This window comes from Pan paniscus, chromosome 4, assembly GCF_029289425.2.
Source record: "Pan paniscus chromosome 4, NHGRI_mPanPan1-v2.0_pri, whole genome shotgun sequence".
Classification (NCBI taxonomy): Eukaryota; Metazoa; Chordata; class Mammalia; order Primates; family Hominidae; genus Pan; species Pan paniscus.
Window position 1 is genome coordinate 58,904,714 of NC_073253.2, and position 17,833 is coordinate 58,922,546.

General features: G+C 39.8%; 1 protein-coding gene and 1 long non-coding RNA gene across 2 annotated transcripts; one reads left to right on the forward strand and one right to left on the reverse strand.

Moving 5' to 3' along the window:
- Nucleotides 1-903: 903 nt before the first annotated feature.
- Nucleotides 904-11,583, reverse strand: GZMK (granzyme K). The gene is made up of 5 exons (XM_003827358.6): nucleotides 11,079-11,583; nucleotides 10,658-10,805; nucleotides 4,890-5,040; nucleotides 3,842-4,111; nucleotides 904-1,708 (listed from the first exon to the last, which is right to left on the reverse strand). The coding sequence occupies exons 1-5, from the start codon at nucleotides 11,140-11,142 to the stop codon at nucleotides 1,547-1,549; spliced, it is 795 nt and encodes a 264-aa protein (XP_003827406.1). The 5' UTR covers nucleotides 11,143-11,583; the 3' UTR covers nucleotides 904-1,546.
- On the forward strand, nucleotides 11,296-14,366 carry LOC130541566 (uncharacterized). The gene is made up of 3 exons (XR_008955635.1): nucleotides 11,296-11,536; nucleotides 12,759-12,847; nucleotides 13,964-14,366. It is a non-coding gene; the product is annotated as an uncharacterized LOC130541566 (long non-coding RNA).
- Nucleotides 14,367-17,833: the final 3,467 nt, after the last annotated feature.

The window sequence follows — 17,833 nt, forward strand, 5'->3', positions numbered from 1 at the left end:
GTGGCTTTCAGATTTGCCCATTTATCAGCATCAACTGAGTTGCTTTGAAAAAAACGCAGATTTTCAGGCCCACCCCAAGCCTATTCAATCTGAATTTCTAGGCAAGGGGTCAAGGGAACCTGTATTACAAATAATCTTAGAGGTGGTTCTGATGCAGTTGGTGGGGAAATAAGACACATGGCACAGTGTCCTTCTTCTTCTTCTTCTTCTTTTTTTTTTTTGAGATGGACTCTCGCTGTGTCGCCCAGGCTGGAGTGCAGTGGCGTGATCTCGGCTCACTGCAAGCTCTGCCTCCCAGGTTTACGCCATTCTCTGCCTCAGCCCCCTGAGTAGCTGGGACTACAGGTGCTCGCCACCAAGCCTGGCTAATTTTTTGTATTTTTTAGTAGAGACGGGGTTTCACTGTGTTAGCCAGGATGGTCTCGATCTCCTGACCTTGTGATCCACCCACCTTGGCCTTCCATGCACTAGGATTACAGGAGTGAGCCACTGCGCCCGGCCGTCACAGCGTCCTTCTTATGAGGACCGTGGAAAAAAGTTCTCTCTAGTTTTAGTTCCAGCACCAGGGGTCCTACTTCTGGGTAAACAATTTATTTTTATTTCCTGGACACTGTAATTCATATAATTGATTGTGTTGCTCTTTCTTGCATTGGCCAAAGCATAGAGCCAAATGTGAATCCTTCTAGCAAATGTACAGAAAGAAACTTGTGGCACTATCAGTACCATGTGACCACTCCGGCCTTCATCTTCTCTTTCTTACTCTCATTTCCCCATTGTCCCAATACCTTCATCAATTTATTTTTAATTCTGCATTTTGTTTTATTGCAGACGTTGTTGTACATTGCTTTCAATCCTTTCTGGAACAAAATATGACATATATAAATAAGAAATACTGTCCAAATATTTGTATAAGCTGCTTGCTTGAATTAGGATATTTATATTTATGATTTATATTTAAAAAATACAAACTCATGAAGCTTAGAGTAGAATGGGGTTGCCAGAGGATGGGGGTGGTGGGGAAATAGAGAGCTGCTATTCAACTGGCATAAAGTTTCATTTATATGAGATGAAGCAGTTCTAGAGATCTGCACTGCAAGATCATGCCTATAGTTAACAATAATGTATCGTACCCTTAAACATTTGTTGAAAGGGCCTATCTCATGTTTAATGTATTCACAACAATGAAAAGAAAACAACCCAACAACTTAGGATGATCCAGCAGAAGTTACACCTGGTTGAAGGTGGTACCATTACTGTTTTATTCAGTGACCTTATTGCCCTTTGGGGAGTGTGGGTGGAATGGGGGCAGATATTACTTCATGTGATAAAAGACAAACAGAGAGTCTTCTAAATTTTATTTAGAATAAAACCAGCATGGTAGAAATACATCAGTGATACAAGTGAAAAAGAACTTGACTCCTTAATAAAATGACTTACAAGTGCAAAAATGGACCCCATATGTGCTCTGCTTTACTTACACCCAACTCTAACCTGCGAGCATATTAGGAAAAAAGAAGCAAGTGCATCCAATAAAATTATTTGTAACTTAATTTGTATGAGGTGGGACAAGGTTGCTTTTGATCCAAGTCTGGTATTTCTTGGTTAACAGGGTGTAGATTCCAGGCTTTGTGGCAACACCACATTCATGACCTCCAGAGACTATAGCGCGGAAGACACCTTTACAGATCAAGGGGCCCCCTGAGTCACCCTGGAAGGAAGAAAAAGGGCAAATACGTGGTAAGAAGCTGTTGGGATATTTTTGTTTTTTAACCACCAACTGCTGATTGCTCAAGGGATTATTATCTGGGTCTTTGCTTTCTTTATGTCCAGAAGAGTGTCTGACACTGCCTCTTACTCGTTATAGGTTGTCTATGTGCCTTTCTCTGTCAAGGACTATGTTTCTGCCTACTTGCTTCTCTGTTTATGTCTCTATCTATGACTATGACTATGCCTCTGCCTCTGTCTCAGTGTCCATGTCTATATCTCTGTTTTGTCCCTATCTATGTCTACATTCCTCTGGGAATCAATGACTATTGACTATTTATTAAAGAATGGATAAAGTTTTAAATAATCCACTGAAATAAAATAATCTTTTAAAATTGTAGATTTCATTTTGATGCTCACAGACCTAAAATTGAGTTGTTATTGAGGCTAGCAGAAAAGAGCAATGTATTGTAGTAAATGTCTTCATGGCAGGAATTATATGTTCTCTGTTATTTATTTATTTTTTGCATCCTCACATGGTTGGACATAGTGCTATGTATATGTACCATACTTAGTAAATACTTAGTGAATGAAATGATTTTTGAAGACTCACTCTAACAGCAAAACATGTAACTAAATTCTATCAAGTGAAGGGAAAGAGCTATAGAGGGGATGGCATGGCCTTTTGATGAAGAGCTGGCTTCTACATTTGAAGACCAGCCTTTCTCTTTGCTAATATTCACATTGCAAACTGCAGTGCCTTATACTTTGGTCAACCATGATAACCGATGTTTAGGAGGGTGATGGTCTTGGGTACTGCAGATGCACAAGACATTTGAAGTCATCATATCCTCTCCCCCAATTATACTTAATATAGTATGAGATGAATACTGTATTCTAATTTTTTAAAAATTAGTAATTCATTTGTGCTATATATTAGTATAGTTCATACAAACATGAACACCTATTTTTTTCTTACCATCTCAATAAACAAATGATTTTGAAAAACATAATGACTCTTGTTCCTTTTTTTCTTTTAAGACAGGGTCTCATTTTGTCACCCAGACTGGAATGCAGTGGCAAGATCTTGGCTCACTTCAGCCTCAACCTCCTGGGCTCAGGTGATCCTCCCCCCTCAGCCTCCTGAGTAGGTGGGACTACAGGCGTGTGCCACCACACCTGGCTAATTTTTGTATTTTTTGTAGAAACGGGTTTTCACCATATCGCCCAGGCTAGTCTCGAACTCCTGAGTTCAACAGATCCATCCACCTTGGCCTCCCAAAGTGCTGGGATTACAGGTGTGAGCCACCATGCCCGGCCTTTTGCTCCTTTTTGTTAGTCAGTGGTATGGTCTGAAAGTCTGATTCCTCCGAATTCATATGTTGCAATCCTCACTCCCAAGGTGAGAGTATTAGGAGGTGGTGATTTTGGGAAGTGATTAGGTCATGGAGGTGAAGGCTTCATGAATGAGATTAGTTCCCTTATTAAAGAGGCCTAAGAGAGACCCCTCATCCCATCTACCATGTGAGATTAGAGTGAAAAGAAGCTGTTTATGAACCAGAAAGTAGGCCCTCCCCAGACACCAAATGTGCTGGTGCCTTGATCTTGATCTTGAACAGAATAAAGTTCTGTTATTTATAAGCCACCGAGTTTATGGTATTTTGTGGTAGCAGCCCAAACAGACGAAGACAGTCAGTCAGCATTACTTATGAAACACATACTGTATATTTGAGCTTTTTGCATTTGAGTCTTATAAGGCCTCCTTATTGATTAATCTGCAAGGTGGTTCTTTAAATAAGTTATCTTCTAATCACCACTAGTGACTTCAGGGTTGGTAGACTTTGTAAGGAGGATAACACCTCTCATAGGAAGCCTGTAAAAGTTGTCAGATATGGTCTATTATCCTGATTAACAAACATTTAGTGGGTGCTTATAAAGTATTGGGGAAGTTTTTACAATCCATCCACATTGGTAGATGAAAAAGAATAGAGAATGCTGTGCAGGAATGAAGAGAAAGTGTTTAGAATTGTGGTTTTGTATTCTCCATGCCCCTCCCTCCTCCTCAGTGTCAGTGAGCAATAGAGGCTTGGCTACTGTACAGCGCTCCGAGATGCCTGTTTGAAAGAGAGATTCTTACCTTACAGGAATCCTTCTGGCCTTTGGCATCTCCTGCACAGACCATGTCTTTGGTGATAAAAGGGTCGCCGTTGTAGTAACTTTGGCTGTTGCAAAGTTTTCGACTTAGGACAGTAACAGTGACTTCTCGCAGGGTGTCAGAAGGTCTTAATGAATCTGGATCGGTGGCTCCCCAGCCAGTAACCTTGCATTTGGTTCCAGATCTAAGAGAGGTTTTGGATCTTATGTGGAGCATCTTGACATGTTTATTGAGTTTTGCGGCTGTTTGAAGCTGACAGATTGAAAAAAGATGGAATTATTTCTTTCCCAGTAGTATTCTGATGCTAGCCTGTGCGTTGTATGTGTGGTCCCTCTGTCTTAGGTGGGCGTCCCTGTTCTGGGATCTACTTTGGTGGTGGCCTGCAGCTGCATTTGTGGTTGTTGCTTTTCTGACCATGCTCTCTACTCCCCGAGGAGCTCACTGAGGCTTGGGGCGGGAGCTTATAGAGAGCAGGAATTTGTTCAGTCTCGAGCAAACTGGCCTTTGCCCTGCATTGGATGGTTTTGTGTGGAATAACATCCATAGGTCATGACTTTGAGGGCTGGGCTGCTTCCTGCCGGATAGGACCCTTGAGTATGGTCTAGACCAAGTTTGGACTAAATTAAGTGTGGTCTAGACTAAGTTGTAACTCACTGCTGAGCCCCTGAAGTCACTTGGTTGGCTCTGTTGTATAAACAACTGTTGTATTTTTTTACTTGCTAATGAGAAAAGCATTTGGGAGAAAAGCTTTCAGTGTGGATCCTTGGGCCTGTTAAGATGTTCCCCTCCTACATATGTGAGTATCAGAGTTGCTTTTCCTTGTATAAACACAGCCCTGGTGCATTTGTGATAAATTCTTGTTTCTTTCAAGACAGTATATGGAATAACATGGGCCCTTATAAAATATATCATAATCACCTCAAACATGGGGAGGGTGCTAGCAAAATGCATTTTGTAGGTGATTTAACTAATTGAGCCATCCTGTATAAAAATGTTGACAAAATAGAAGGAAGACAATGCTACTACCTACCTTAACCAGCATGATATCATTTGATTGAGGATCTGATGTAACTCTTGAGAATGGTATAAATTTTTTGATCTCCAGTGTTTGTTTGGAGGCCTCATTCTTTGAGAGAGAGTGTGCGCCTAAAACCACAGTGGGAGACTGGCCTTTGGTAAACCTAAAAAAAGCAAAGACAATGAAAGCAGCAGAATGATTTCCAAATCCCCCAGTGGGGAGTGGTGATGGTCGAGGGGGTTGTATACACAGAGAAACAAGGGCTATCTCCAAGGTAACCTGCCTAAGATTAGGTGGAGTGACAAAGGTCTTAGTGGACCCCAGCATGAATTGATATTAAGGGCCAAATGACTTGCCCTTAATCCCACCCTAAACCAATTCCCTGGCATTGCAAAAGAATATCAGAACTTGTATCCAACTGGGGGAAGAAAAAGGAGTGAAATCCTAATTGACTTAGATCAAGTTTAAAACAAAATTATGTTCATTTATGTAAAAATAAAGCAAATTATATTTCTTGAGTTTGTAGTTTGAGATTTACACCAACTACCATTAAAATTTGTTTATTGTGGTAAAGTATACATAATGGTATAAGAATGGTAAAATTTACCATTTTAACCATTCTTTAATGTACAGTTTGGTGGTATGAAGGACATGTATATTGTTGTTCATCCACCACTATCATCTCCAGAACCCCAGAACTTTTTTTATCTTCCCAACATTAAGTGTTTTAATAATTAAGGTAGCCAGGTGTGGTGGCTCATGCCTGTAATCCCAGCCACTTGGGAGACTGAGGTGGGAGGATCATTTGAGGCCAGGAGTTTGAGAGAAACCTGGGCAATACAGTGAGACCCCCATCTCTAAAAAAACATTAAGGGGCACACTGGTGCATGCTGGGCATGGTGGTGCATGCCTACAGTCCCAGCTGTTTGAGAGGCTGAAGCAGGAGGGATTGCTTGAGTCCCGGAGCTGGAGGCTGAAGTGTCACAGCCTGGGTGACAGAACAAGGCCCCATCTCTTAAAAACAAACAAACAAACAAACAAAAACCATGAAGATCCCCACCCTACACTTGCTCACCCACATGCCTAGACTTCATCTCAGGTCAATGTGGGGAAGTAAGGCCTATTACATGACAGTCAGATATGTCCATATGTCCTGTCCCCTCAATTAGAACAAAGATTTGGACAAGAAAGGAAAACTTTCCTCAAGGTAAGAAAACAGTGCTAATTTAAAATGAAGATACTTTAAGGTTAGTAGCCATTCCATCGGGGAGATTTAGAGGATACGAACTGGTGAGTCAGGTGAAGAAATAGGTTTGTTTTTTGGCTTTTTTTTTAACTTTTTTTTTTTGAGACGGAGTCTTGCTCTGTTTCCCAGGCTGGAGTTCAGTGGCACCATCTCGGCTCACAGCAACCTCCGCCTCCCAGGATCAAGCGATTCTCCTGCCTCAGCCTCCCGAGAGGCTGGGACTACAGGTTTGTGCCGCCACACCCGGCTAATTTTTGTATTTTTAGTAAAGACGGAATTTCATCATGTTGGCCAGGGTGGTCTCAATCTCCTGACCTCAGGTGATCTACTGGCCTCAGCCTCCCAAAGTGCTGGGATTACAGGCGTGAGTCTCTGTGCCTGGCAAGGTTTGCTTTTTAAATCTCTGGTCATACACAGTTCTAGTACCAGTGTTTCAACAGCGCCACAATTGATATGATTTACTCTTTGTTGGATAAAATTACATTTACAGCAGTGATAAAGTAGAAATAATTTTTTGGAGATTTTGGCAGTACCGCAGAGCCACTTGTATACTACAGATATATTCCATTACAGTGTCTATCTTTATGAAGTCCACCTCAGATCTTTTAATTGTATTTGTTTGTTTACATGTAACTATTTCTTTGCTACTTGGAAAAGCTACCAAAGTAGATTGCAGTAAAAACACACATACTCATGCATATAGATTAATAAAGATTAATAAAAGTTACAAAGAGCACAGAAACATACAGAAAAAGGAAGACATGATTGTTTCAGATTTGAAAATGAGCAAATGCCTGTGGTAGAGTGGGTTTGCTTATGGCAGAGCTGTGACTGCCTGGAATGACCACTTTTTGGTTTCTACCAAAAGAGTTTATTTTTATTTATTTTGGGAATTCCAGCTCTATTTGTTGAAAAGTTTGCCTATTGCAAAATCAGGACGGGGTGGAAATTTCTCATAGGATGTGGACTGGATTTCCTAGGATTGATTTGAATTCAAATTCAACATACCCACTAAACCCAAAACTTTGTAGGAGAAGGATGACATAAAAATCTTCACGATGAATGCTCTAACAGAAAGGTGGGCACGTGCCTAAATGACTCACACAAAGAAGGCTATGAGGTACAAATGAGAGGTATGGAGGGTGGATTCTCACTAAGGGAGGGATGCTGAAAAAATGTCCGGGTTTCTTTCATCTTTTACTAATTTACTCGGCTAGTTATTGCCTTTGAAATGTTTTGGTTATTTTTGTCTCCACTGGGACATGTTAAGACCAAAAACAACCCAAGCAGACCATTATTCCTTCTGAACTTTCAATTTCTAGATATCCTTCAACTGTAATCTGTGCTACTCAGGTCAAATTTTCTGCCCACGGGATACCTGGAATTACTTGAGTTCTGGGATGCCACCTCCTTAGCTAAACTGAAGTCTGAATTCACACAAAGAGGAAGTAATAATGCCAGTGTTTTTCAGTTGCACAGCACAGGATTTCCCCAAATGTAGTCTTCAGACTTGCTTCAGAATCACCTGGAGGTGTTGGTTTAAAATGTGGTTTCCGGAGTCCCACCCTGAGCTTTCCTGGAAGAGAATCATATATGGAGCAGAACTACAGTGCGGCTTATAGTGGGTCTGCTGAAGACATCTGTAAACATTGTCTCCATTGAGCCTAACAATAACCTTTCTCAAGGTTGGTAAAGCTGATGGGCTGTGTATTCCTTACCAGTAAAAGATTGTTCTCTGACTGGTCCAAGGTGACACACCTCATAAATAGGGGAATCAGGACCCAAATTTGGCTTTTGGTGACTCCCAGTCCAGTGCTCTTTCCTCAATCCCTCTTTGAACCCCGTGCCAACCCCCTTCAAGCCTCTTCTTTTCTCTGCCAGCGCGCCTGGACGCTCAACAGTGCTTCTGCTTAGACCCGCCCCTTGAGGTCTGGCAGCAAAGGCAGGGTCCCTATGTCTTGGAGATTTCTCTTGCCTAAGAGAGAGGGAGAAGAACTTGGCTGTCAGAGAGGGAGGTCTTCCCAGTCTTATCTCGTCAACATCAGATTAGTTCCTTGGTTATTACCATGGAAGGCACAGATAATTGTATAACAATACTCGATAACACCTATTAAGTTCTTTGTGTTCTGTGCTAAGCATTTTACAAAGCTTCCCTCATTTAAACCGCACAACAGCGTGGTGAGATAGGTATTATGACAATCCCCATTTTATAGATGAAGAAAGTGAGGTTCAGGTAAACGAATAAACTTGAGGACCTTTGCCTCCAGGAGGCAAATTCGGGCAGGATTAAAGCTCAGTTGGCTTGAATCTAGAGCCTGAACATTGAACCATTTTGTTCCAGGAGCCTTGAGCATTTGAGATGGAGTGAGGCCATGTGGAAGGGGCTGTGGAAGGTTCCATCTAACAACTTGCTAGGCAGGTTGGGGCAGGAGGAAGTGCTCTGTGAGGGGGGCCTGGGAGAGAATCAGGAGAACAGGGTACAACAGCTGGTGAGAGTTTTGCTTCTGGTAAGTTAAAATGCTGAAAATAAGTTTGTACAGGACATTTTTTATCAATTTCCTTTTATATTTGACATGGCAACTAATAAAGGGGCCAGAATATTGAGGGAGGAGACGTGTGGATGGCTGGTGAGAAGGGAGCACTCCCAGGTTTGGCCCTCTTCACAATTTTGCTGAGAGAGAGGCTTGGGGCAAACTATTCCCACAGGATACTGGGGAGTACATTTGTGGGAAGCCACCATTGAGCTATTTTGTAAATATTTTGAATTTCATAAAGCTTAATATTTTTCCAACCACCGATCTGCCTACTTTTTACACCCAAGTGACCTGTAGAGGAAATTTGATCTACATATTTTGGAGTTCTTTATACCCCAGCCATTTAAAATGATATTTAGCAATAGTTTGTTTTAAGAAAAAAAAAAAAAAAAAAACACAAAAAACTCCAAGACCTCTCTCCAGTCTTTTGTCAATAATCTCTTTCCCCAATTTGGGAATCCGCTTCTCGTGAGTTAAATCCACTTGACAAAATTTAAAATTCAACTTAGTGATATTATTTAATTTCCTATAACACTTTATGGCTAGTGAAGCACTTTTTCATACACCATGTTTCAGGCCTAGCCAAAGAAAGAAAGAAAGAAAGAAAGATCTTTCAGTGTATTTCTTTCTTTCCATCCAAAGTTTGTTGAACATTTAGAAGTCAAGCTCTGTGTCTGGGGAGGTTATAGACCATTTGAATGTGTATTATGAGCATATTTGAAGATGTGCATATTTTGCATCAAATGAACATTCGCTGACAGTTCCCCACTCTGTCTCTCTGATCTCGAGGGGGCAAATGCCCTGGAGAAGAGAGAAGTGATGGGGATGACAGTGTGATTTCTATGAGGGCAAGAACCCTGTGTAAATGAAATAACCATATTAAATTGGAAATCAGTGGCTTGCTATTTAGAGATAGCAGAAGATCTCCCAGTTTGCAGGCTTCAAAACTTCCAATTTGTGATCAAACAGTTCCATTTAAATGGGGTAATCAGACAAAACCCCCAAAGCATAGAAAAGCAAATCAATTCAATTGTTCTGTTTAGATATAGACAATGCCTGGAGAGCAAACCATTACAGCTAAGAGAGATCTTTAAGTGAAAGAAAAGGAGAAGGCTCCATCTCAGCTTATTAGGTAAGAAACAGAAGGAAACATATATACAAACAAAAAGCAAAACCAAAAACCCAAGCAAACAAACAAAACAACAAATACCAAATTAGTTTTCTACTGGCATTTCCTTTTGTGATGGTTGCAGCATCCCAAGAGGGGTTTTGTGCTTTATTAGCTGAAGTAAGAGAATCCTAGGCTGAAATGGACTTTGGAAGGTTTTACTCTGTCTTCAGAAAAGCTTTCATTCTAGGTATCCTAGAAAATAACTCTCTCATTATCTTTCTTTTTCTAGAAGTCATCAATAACTTGTTTTTTTCCACCTAGGAAAGTTGTAAGTGCTGAGTAGCTACTGTTAGGTAGCTACTGTTAGGAGTGGCAAAGTAGGCTTCTCATGCGTATAATACTAATGATAATAGCTGCAATTTTTTTGTGCTTACTAAATGTGCCAAGCATGCCAAAATACTTAAACAGATACTATTTAATTCTCAAAACCCACAAAGCAGGTATGATATGATTATTACCCCTTTGTAAAATGGGGAAGCTCAGAGCACAGAGCAAGCTCAGGTTGTCTGATTTCCTTTTGAGCAGTGTGATCTAACAAGGTCAAGAGTACTGCTGCTTCAAGTATTACTGTTGCTGTGTTCCCTGCATTATACAGAAGACTTGAATTTGTCTAATGTCTTGGCTGGGAAAAGCAGCTCAGTTCTCTCTGAAAAGGAAAACCCAAGACAGAAAGCATGGATGTGGAAGAAGGTAAATAAACGCCACCAGTTGGTCAGTAACCACAGAAGCTAACAGTAGATCAAATTCTCATTCAGGAGAGGTAAGCTTCTCTTGTACCTATAATAACTTTCAGAAAAAACACATGTCTGGAAAAGTGTGGAGGACTCACCGATATTTGCAGTGGGCTGCTGTCAGCACCCACTGTGGATCAATCAGAACACCTCCACAAATGTGATGTCCGCCATACTGGATGGAGGCCATAAATGGCCTGGAATGAGGTGACACTTCTTTCCCTCCAATAATTTCCATATTGAAACCTACAAAAGTAGACCAAAAGGTTTCACACAAAAGATCTAAACTACTGTTTCATGTAATTCTTCCAATGACAGTCACTATATTATTTTCAAAGCTTAAAAAACAACAATAACCCTACTTAAAAGCTACAATAATTTTACTGATGAAAAATTTGTATAATACATTACAGTTCAGAAAGATAGGAATGATTGTGAAAATAATTTTCATCTATAATATAACAATATAGTCAGTAGAAATTCATTTAATGTTTACATGTAGATATAGGAGATACTTACACACATGAGTCATATAAGCCCCGACTATTAGGAAAAACAGAGAAAAGGAAGAAAACTTAGTCATTTTAAAGATTTAGATTTAAGAAGCCCAGATGAAATGTGTTGATCCTGTGATGAAGGAAGAAGATTCTGAAGACTGAGTTTTGTTCTTGTAAGTTTTGACTTTCTCACCACAGGTGCTCTAGGGGTAAGATTTTTTTTCACACCTAGGTGTAAACGTTATGTATCAGTTTGGGGACTTTCAGGTCTGTGCTTTTAGCACTTTTTTGTTTTCTTTTGTTTTGAGACGGAGTCTCCCTCTGTCGCCCAGGCTGGAGTGCAGTGGCGCGATCTTGGCTCACTGCAAGCTCTGCCTCCCGGGTTCACGCCATTCTCCTGCCTCAGCCTCCCGAGTAGCTGGGACTAGAGGCGCCCACCACCACATCTGGCTAATTGCTTTTAGCACTTTTTTGGGAGAGGTATGTATGCCATAAAGAACTCATATCTGGAGATACCATCTCTAATACCTGTATCAGAGTACTTATGCTATAAATAAAATTTATACTATATGTGTATATAATATTTATAAATGAAAAATATCCATGCCATAAGAATGTAATGAAGTTGCAGACAGAGTTCAAAGATGTCCATTGCTCTCAAGCAATACTTACTATTTTTCCTGGCACAAAATGGTGCCTATCATATTTCATTCTTCTCTCTTTTTCATTTGGACATAGACTTATGATGAAGAGAGACATGGACCTTGCACAGATTATGGTTACTTCACAATGTGGCTTAGCTAAAGCCTGAGCACCATCCAGAGAAAACCATGTTTTGCAGCAAACATCCCTACTCATGTCGTTTCTCTAAGTTTGCCCAAATTTGGTTAAATTTTAGTTACATTTTTGTGAGATTTCATAATGTTGTTAAAGGTGAACATTGGCAACTATTTTTGATTCAGAGTCTCTCTTTTACTCATTTTTAATTGAAAATGGCCATGTGTTTTTCCAGGGACTTAATAATAATGTCTTTTAAAAATAAAGGACTGCATTTTGTAATTCTTCCCAGGAACAGATGACAATGCATTGCCAGGCCTTCAATACAAAAGGTATTAGACTCAAGATTCTACAAGATTCTGTTTGTGCCAGACACTGATCAGCAGTGCAAATATAAAATGAATACAAACAGATCACGCATCAGAATGCCAATCACTTCCTAGTAACACTGATCAAAATTTGCATTAAATCAACAGATCTTTCTTTTAAGAGGTATGCATTTTATCTTCCATTCATTTTAGAAAGGAGAATTAAAATCCAGAGCTATTATGCTCGGCAGATTGCAAGAGACTCCTTTCAAATTGTTTTCTAGCACAAAGAGTAGGAATAATAATAAATAATACTATAATTATGTATTATTCATTATAACTTAATAATATATAAGTAAAATACCTTATTTCCAAAATTCTTTTTATATGATCATTTATGGTTTCATGTCTATGTCTTTGAGGAAAGCAGGACAACTATTATATTTATGTTACAATGGAAGAAATAAGTTCCAAGAGGCTAAGTAATTTGCCCAAGGCAACACAGCTTATGACCTAGACCAAATCACCTGCCTGACCTCCCTGTATGTTAAGTTGTATGTGAATGAGTACCCTCCCAGAACACAGAATTTTATAAAAAACCTGCTTTCCTTGTACAGGGGTGTGGCAACAGTAAAGCTTTCTACATGTTAAACAGAATGAACAAAACCAACGCAGAGCAGTGACTTTCTGTCAGAGAGAGCAGAAGGTGAGATAAGGAGGAGCCAGATTAAGAAAAGCCACAAGCTTAATAAACCAAACTTATTACTCCCACTCAAATGTCCCTGTGAATTTTCAAGTCATCTTTGTCACTGTTGATGTACCTTGGATGCTCTACTGTGTGCCATTGTTCCACATTGGAAGGCAGACAGGATGGCGTCAGTTCCCTGCTACATTCCAGTGATGCTGGGATCATAAGGAAGATGGTGTGTGACAGGTAGAAGTGATCCAAACTCTAAGGAAGAAATAAATTGTAAAGGACGAAGCTTTGTGTGTGTGTGTGTGTGTGTGTGTGTGTGTGTGTGTGTGGCGGGGGAAATGGGAATGGTTACAAACATCTCTCAGCTGCTTATTTCTGAGTAGTAAGGATTAATGTCCACATAGAGTTGTACAAATTGCTGAACGTTTTAAGCTGTATTTCCAGGGAAGTGGTTGTCATTAGTCTTGTTTTATGGATAAATAAACTGAAATTCAGGGACTTGCTTGAGATTACCGAGCTAGCAGGTGGCCCTTAAGCTCCTATGTGCTGGCTCCCGGCTCTATGTTCCTTTCAACCTGACTACATGCCTGCCTCCTTTGAGAAGTCCCTGGGGGTTTAGGGGCTCTGAGACACAAGCTGGCTGTGCAGAAGACAAAAGGATTTAGCCATACACACTGCGTGTAATTAGACATGGGTGAGATTTAGTTCAGTTGGGAAGAGTCTCATAACTCTTTCTTGTAGCTGACCTAGAAAATTCTGAGAATCATGTTGATTAATAGTAATGAGTTATTTGGTTTTGGCTTTAGACCGATTTGCCAGTTAATAGTATCATTTGTTATTATATTCAGGATTCTGGATTTGAGAACAGTGGGCTGTGTAACATGATGAGCTCGGCGATCTAATTTATTTCTGGGTGTTGGTTTTTGTTCTGTTGAGTCTGCTGCAGGGAGGGCCATGTTTGCTTTGGATGGCTTTACAGCAACTGTACCGGACTGAGCAAGTGCAAGGCTGTGCTCAGAGGAGGGCTGGCTTCACACGTCATAGCCTTGTGGCTCTTCTTTGCTGTGTTTAGCTGTCTTTCTTGCTGCTCTTAGAGATGTTGTTTCTGCCTCTCCTGTGTTTCAGGAGACCCTTATAGAACAGCTGTTCCACTGTTCCAAAGGCCTCGTGTGGTTCTATCCCTTGGACTGCCTTTCTTCAACAGCCCAGACACCTGCTCTGTCAGATTTATAAGCCACACCCCCTAGAGCCATGCCAATCAAAGCATGGCCCGCAGACCTGTGCCAGTCTCCAAACCTCTTTGTTACCGATTTGGAGCAAGATGGGGACAGAAATTGAGAGCCAGAGTTTAGAAACTGTAACAGCGACTTAACATGGCACTGTATTAATTTATTTTATTAATGAAATAAAATTTGTCCAATCTAATAAAAATTGGGTGTGTATTTTGTATGCCTTTGTTTTTTATTTAATTACTTTTTTCTATTTATTTGTGTTGTATAAACGTATCAGTTCACAATGGGCTGAAACTAAAAACAAACAAATTAACAAACTAAAACTCCAAACACGCTGGTCTTTCCCACAGGTAGTCTGAGAAACACTGCTCTGTAGACATAAGTGCAAAGCAGATTTGTTTCAAGCTCTTCCCATTTATTCCCTTTTACATTCTTTTGAAAAATGTTCTCAATATCAAGTTTTCCTAGGCTATCCAACCATCCCCAGCCCTTGGCACTTGACATCAGGATTTGGCAGAATTTCACTGGATCCCTCCCTTGTAGCCCACCACCCTCCAGGCCTTGACTTCTGTCCAGTAATGGCTTAGCTAATTTGGTAAATGTATCTGCTAACACCCATAGTGAAACTATGGCAGATTTGAAAATTGGGCTTGGGAAGGATATTGGGGTGCTATATAATGATATTAAGTCCAAAGTTCTCAAGAAAATGTAAATCTCACCTCAGATTACAGCCATCCCTCCCACTAGGTCCTTAAAATGAATGAGCTTAAGGGCAGTTGGCAAGGAAAGCAAAGTACCCCTCAGCTCAGAGCTGGGGCTGTAACAAGGGTTGGGGCACACGGAATACTGCCTTTTCCTAAGCAACTTAAATGTAAATACTTCAGAGGGCTGCTCTAGGGCCTCTTCTTGGTGGAATGATGGTGGTGGCAAAGGTGAGATTGAGGGAAATTTGTTTTGTCTTCCTCTATCTCAACTTTAAATCAGAATATATTTTGCATGTTAAATCTTCCTTTCATAAATATGAAGATACGTTTTCTAAACCATCATTATTGAGTTAAGTCACACAATAGTACTTCAACTTCCTTTTCCTTTACTCCTCTCCACGTCAGCTATGAAATGACTGGAATGGATGAGAATTGCCTTAAGTGCAGGATCCTCACATATGGAGTAATCAGGAAAATACCTTGAGGACTTGGCAAATAGGGATGTCCCAGCACTGCTGGTGCTGGCTGCCTGGTCATACACTGTCCCTATCTCAACTTTGTCTCCAGGCCTTACACTGCCCTTTTATGACTCCTCTTCTTTTTCTTTTCTTCTTTAGAGCAGGCTTTGATGTTCATTTTAACTAAGTTCAAATGTTATGGGTGGGATGAGGAAAGTGCCACATGGGGTGGTCCCTGTGATGTCGCTGGACTCAAGACAGATCACTCACATTGTCCGCAATTACTTGTCCTGAAAGATTTGCACATGTGGAAATCCTTTCAACAGCAATGACTGCCAAAGGAAGGTTTTCAGCTCCAGGCTCGTAGGTACCCTTGCCTTGCACAGAGGAAGGTGAGGACTATATGAGCCTACCAGTATTATAGGGAGAAAACGGGTAAATATGTAGGCCAAGTTAAGGGAAAAATACCAGAGAAGGACCAGGTAATAAAGACCAGAGGAAAGGTGGAGGCAGGAAGGGAGGGAAGAAAATAAATACTGTTGAATAAAGAAGGAAAAATGATCAATTGAGGATGGGAGGCCTTATAATGGAACACTTCCATTTATATTTGAACATCTCAGATACACTACTGTGATACAGTACTGTGCCCCAAAGCCAAATATGTTATCATTGTTTTACAATAGAAACAGATACATTACAAGAAATAATCTCATCATGCTGAAAGCAATTAAATTGTTTAAACTAGTCAGGATGATTTTACAAAATAAACGAAGTCACAGCAGGCAAAGTAGTAGGAATTTCAAAATGAACGAACACATTCATTAATGAGGGAAACACAGTAATTGCTATGGTCAAGCTGGAACACAGCAAGTGTTATCAATTGATTCAGTATTCACTAATTTTCCATTGAGAATCAATTCAAGTAGAAATCTAGATATGATATAAATACTTTTTCCAAAAAGTGACCAAACAACACACACACATACACACACACACACACAACCTTCCCCTCCCACCCTTTTTTCTATTAGTAAATGAAATAATTATATACACTAAATGAGATGGTAAATTAAAAATAATGTTTAAGAGGGGAAGGCATAAAGGAAACTATCAATAAGTTAGAGCATAGAAGACTTTTGTAAGGTAGAAAATACCATAGGCAATATCCAAAGACATATGGCAAAATGCTTGTCACTTACATTGAAAGCATTTCCCCCCAAAGACAATATCTTTAATATGTGAAGGGTCCTTATAAATAAAATTAACAATAAGTGGGCTCAATGTGAGCAAATCAATATGAAGACAAATAAAACAGTATTTTAGTTAAACTACCTCACTAGGGACCTGGTATATAAATGATATTTAGAAATAATTTTGATGACTATTACAGGATAAATAATGAAGCACATTTTACATTTTTGCAAGGCTTAATAAACATAAGTTTGATATGCTAAGGACACAACTGCTATAGCAAGTATTTGATAAAAAGGCTGCAGGCTGAGAAGAGATTATCAACAAAAGCATAATCTTCTAAATTTTTTTTGAGAAGTTACCAAGTATCTTCTTTATTATTTTTAATTAATGAATGAATTAGTTAGTTTATAAATTTATACCACATTCAACTTATTCTACTAGGTATAAGCAAATCACATTGAGAATTACAAAAATTCCAGATGCATAGATGGTTCACAGACTATATATACTCCAGTAGGAAATATGAAGGACTTAAGTTGTTAACCATAATACCACATAAGGACAATATGAATGGGAATATTCAGTGCATTAGTTATGTTACAGAAATATGTGCAAATAAGTTTAAAATTAAGGCTTTGAAGTAAATATTATAGAAAATACAATCATATATTTGAATTGCTAGTTACACTAGATAATCCCAAACTATATTCTTTTTTTTGTAATTTTTTTTTATTATACTTTAAGTTCTAGGGTACATGTGCACAACATGCAGGTTTGTTACATATGTATACATGAGCCATGTTGGTGTGCTGCACCCATTAACTTGTCATTTACATTAGGTATATCTCCTAATGCTTTCCCTTCCCCCTCCCCCCACCGCACAACAGGCCCCTGTGTGTGATGTTCCCCTTCCTGTGTCCAAGTGTTCTCATTGTTCAATTCCCACCTATGAGTGAGAATATGCGGTGTTTGGTTTTCTGTCCTTGCGATAGTTTGCTGAGAATGATGGTTTCCAGCTTCATCCATGTCCCTACAAATGACCTGAACTCATCCATTTTTTATGGCTGCATAGTATTCCATGGTGTATATGTGCCACATTTTCTTAATCCGGTCTATCATTGATGGACATTTGGGCTGGTTCCAAGTCTTTGCTATTGTGAATAGTGCCGCTATAAACATATGTGTGCATGTGTCTTTATAGCAGCATGATTTATAATCCTTTGTGTATATACGCAGTAATGGGATGGCTGGGTCAAATGGTATCTCTAATTTTAGATCCTTGGGGAATCGCCACACTGTCTTCCACAATGGTTGAACTAGTTTACAGTCCCACCAACAGTGCAAAAGTGTTCCTATTTCTCCACATCCTCTCCAGCACCTGTTGTTTCCTGACTTTCTAATGATCGC

Excerpts from the sequence above, each read along its gene's own strand:
- GZMK (XM_003827358.6), bottom strand. The coding sequence starts at position 11,142 with ATGACTAAGTTTTCTTCCTTTTCTCTGTTTTTCCTAATAGTCGGGGCT. Across the intron at positions 10,806-11,078 it reads GGCTTATATGACTCATGTGT|GTTTCAATATGGAAATTATT; the intron begins GTAAGTATCTCC and ends CTACTTTTGTAG. Across the intron at positions 5,041-10,657 it reads GCAGCCCACTGCAAATATCG|GTTTACCAAAGGCCAGTCTC; the intron begins GTGAGTCCTCCA and ends TGCTTTTTTTAG.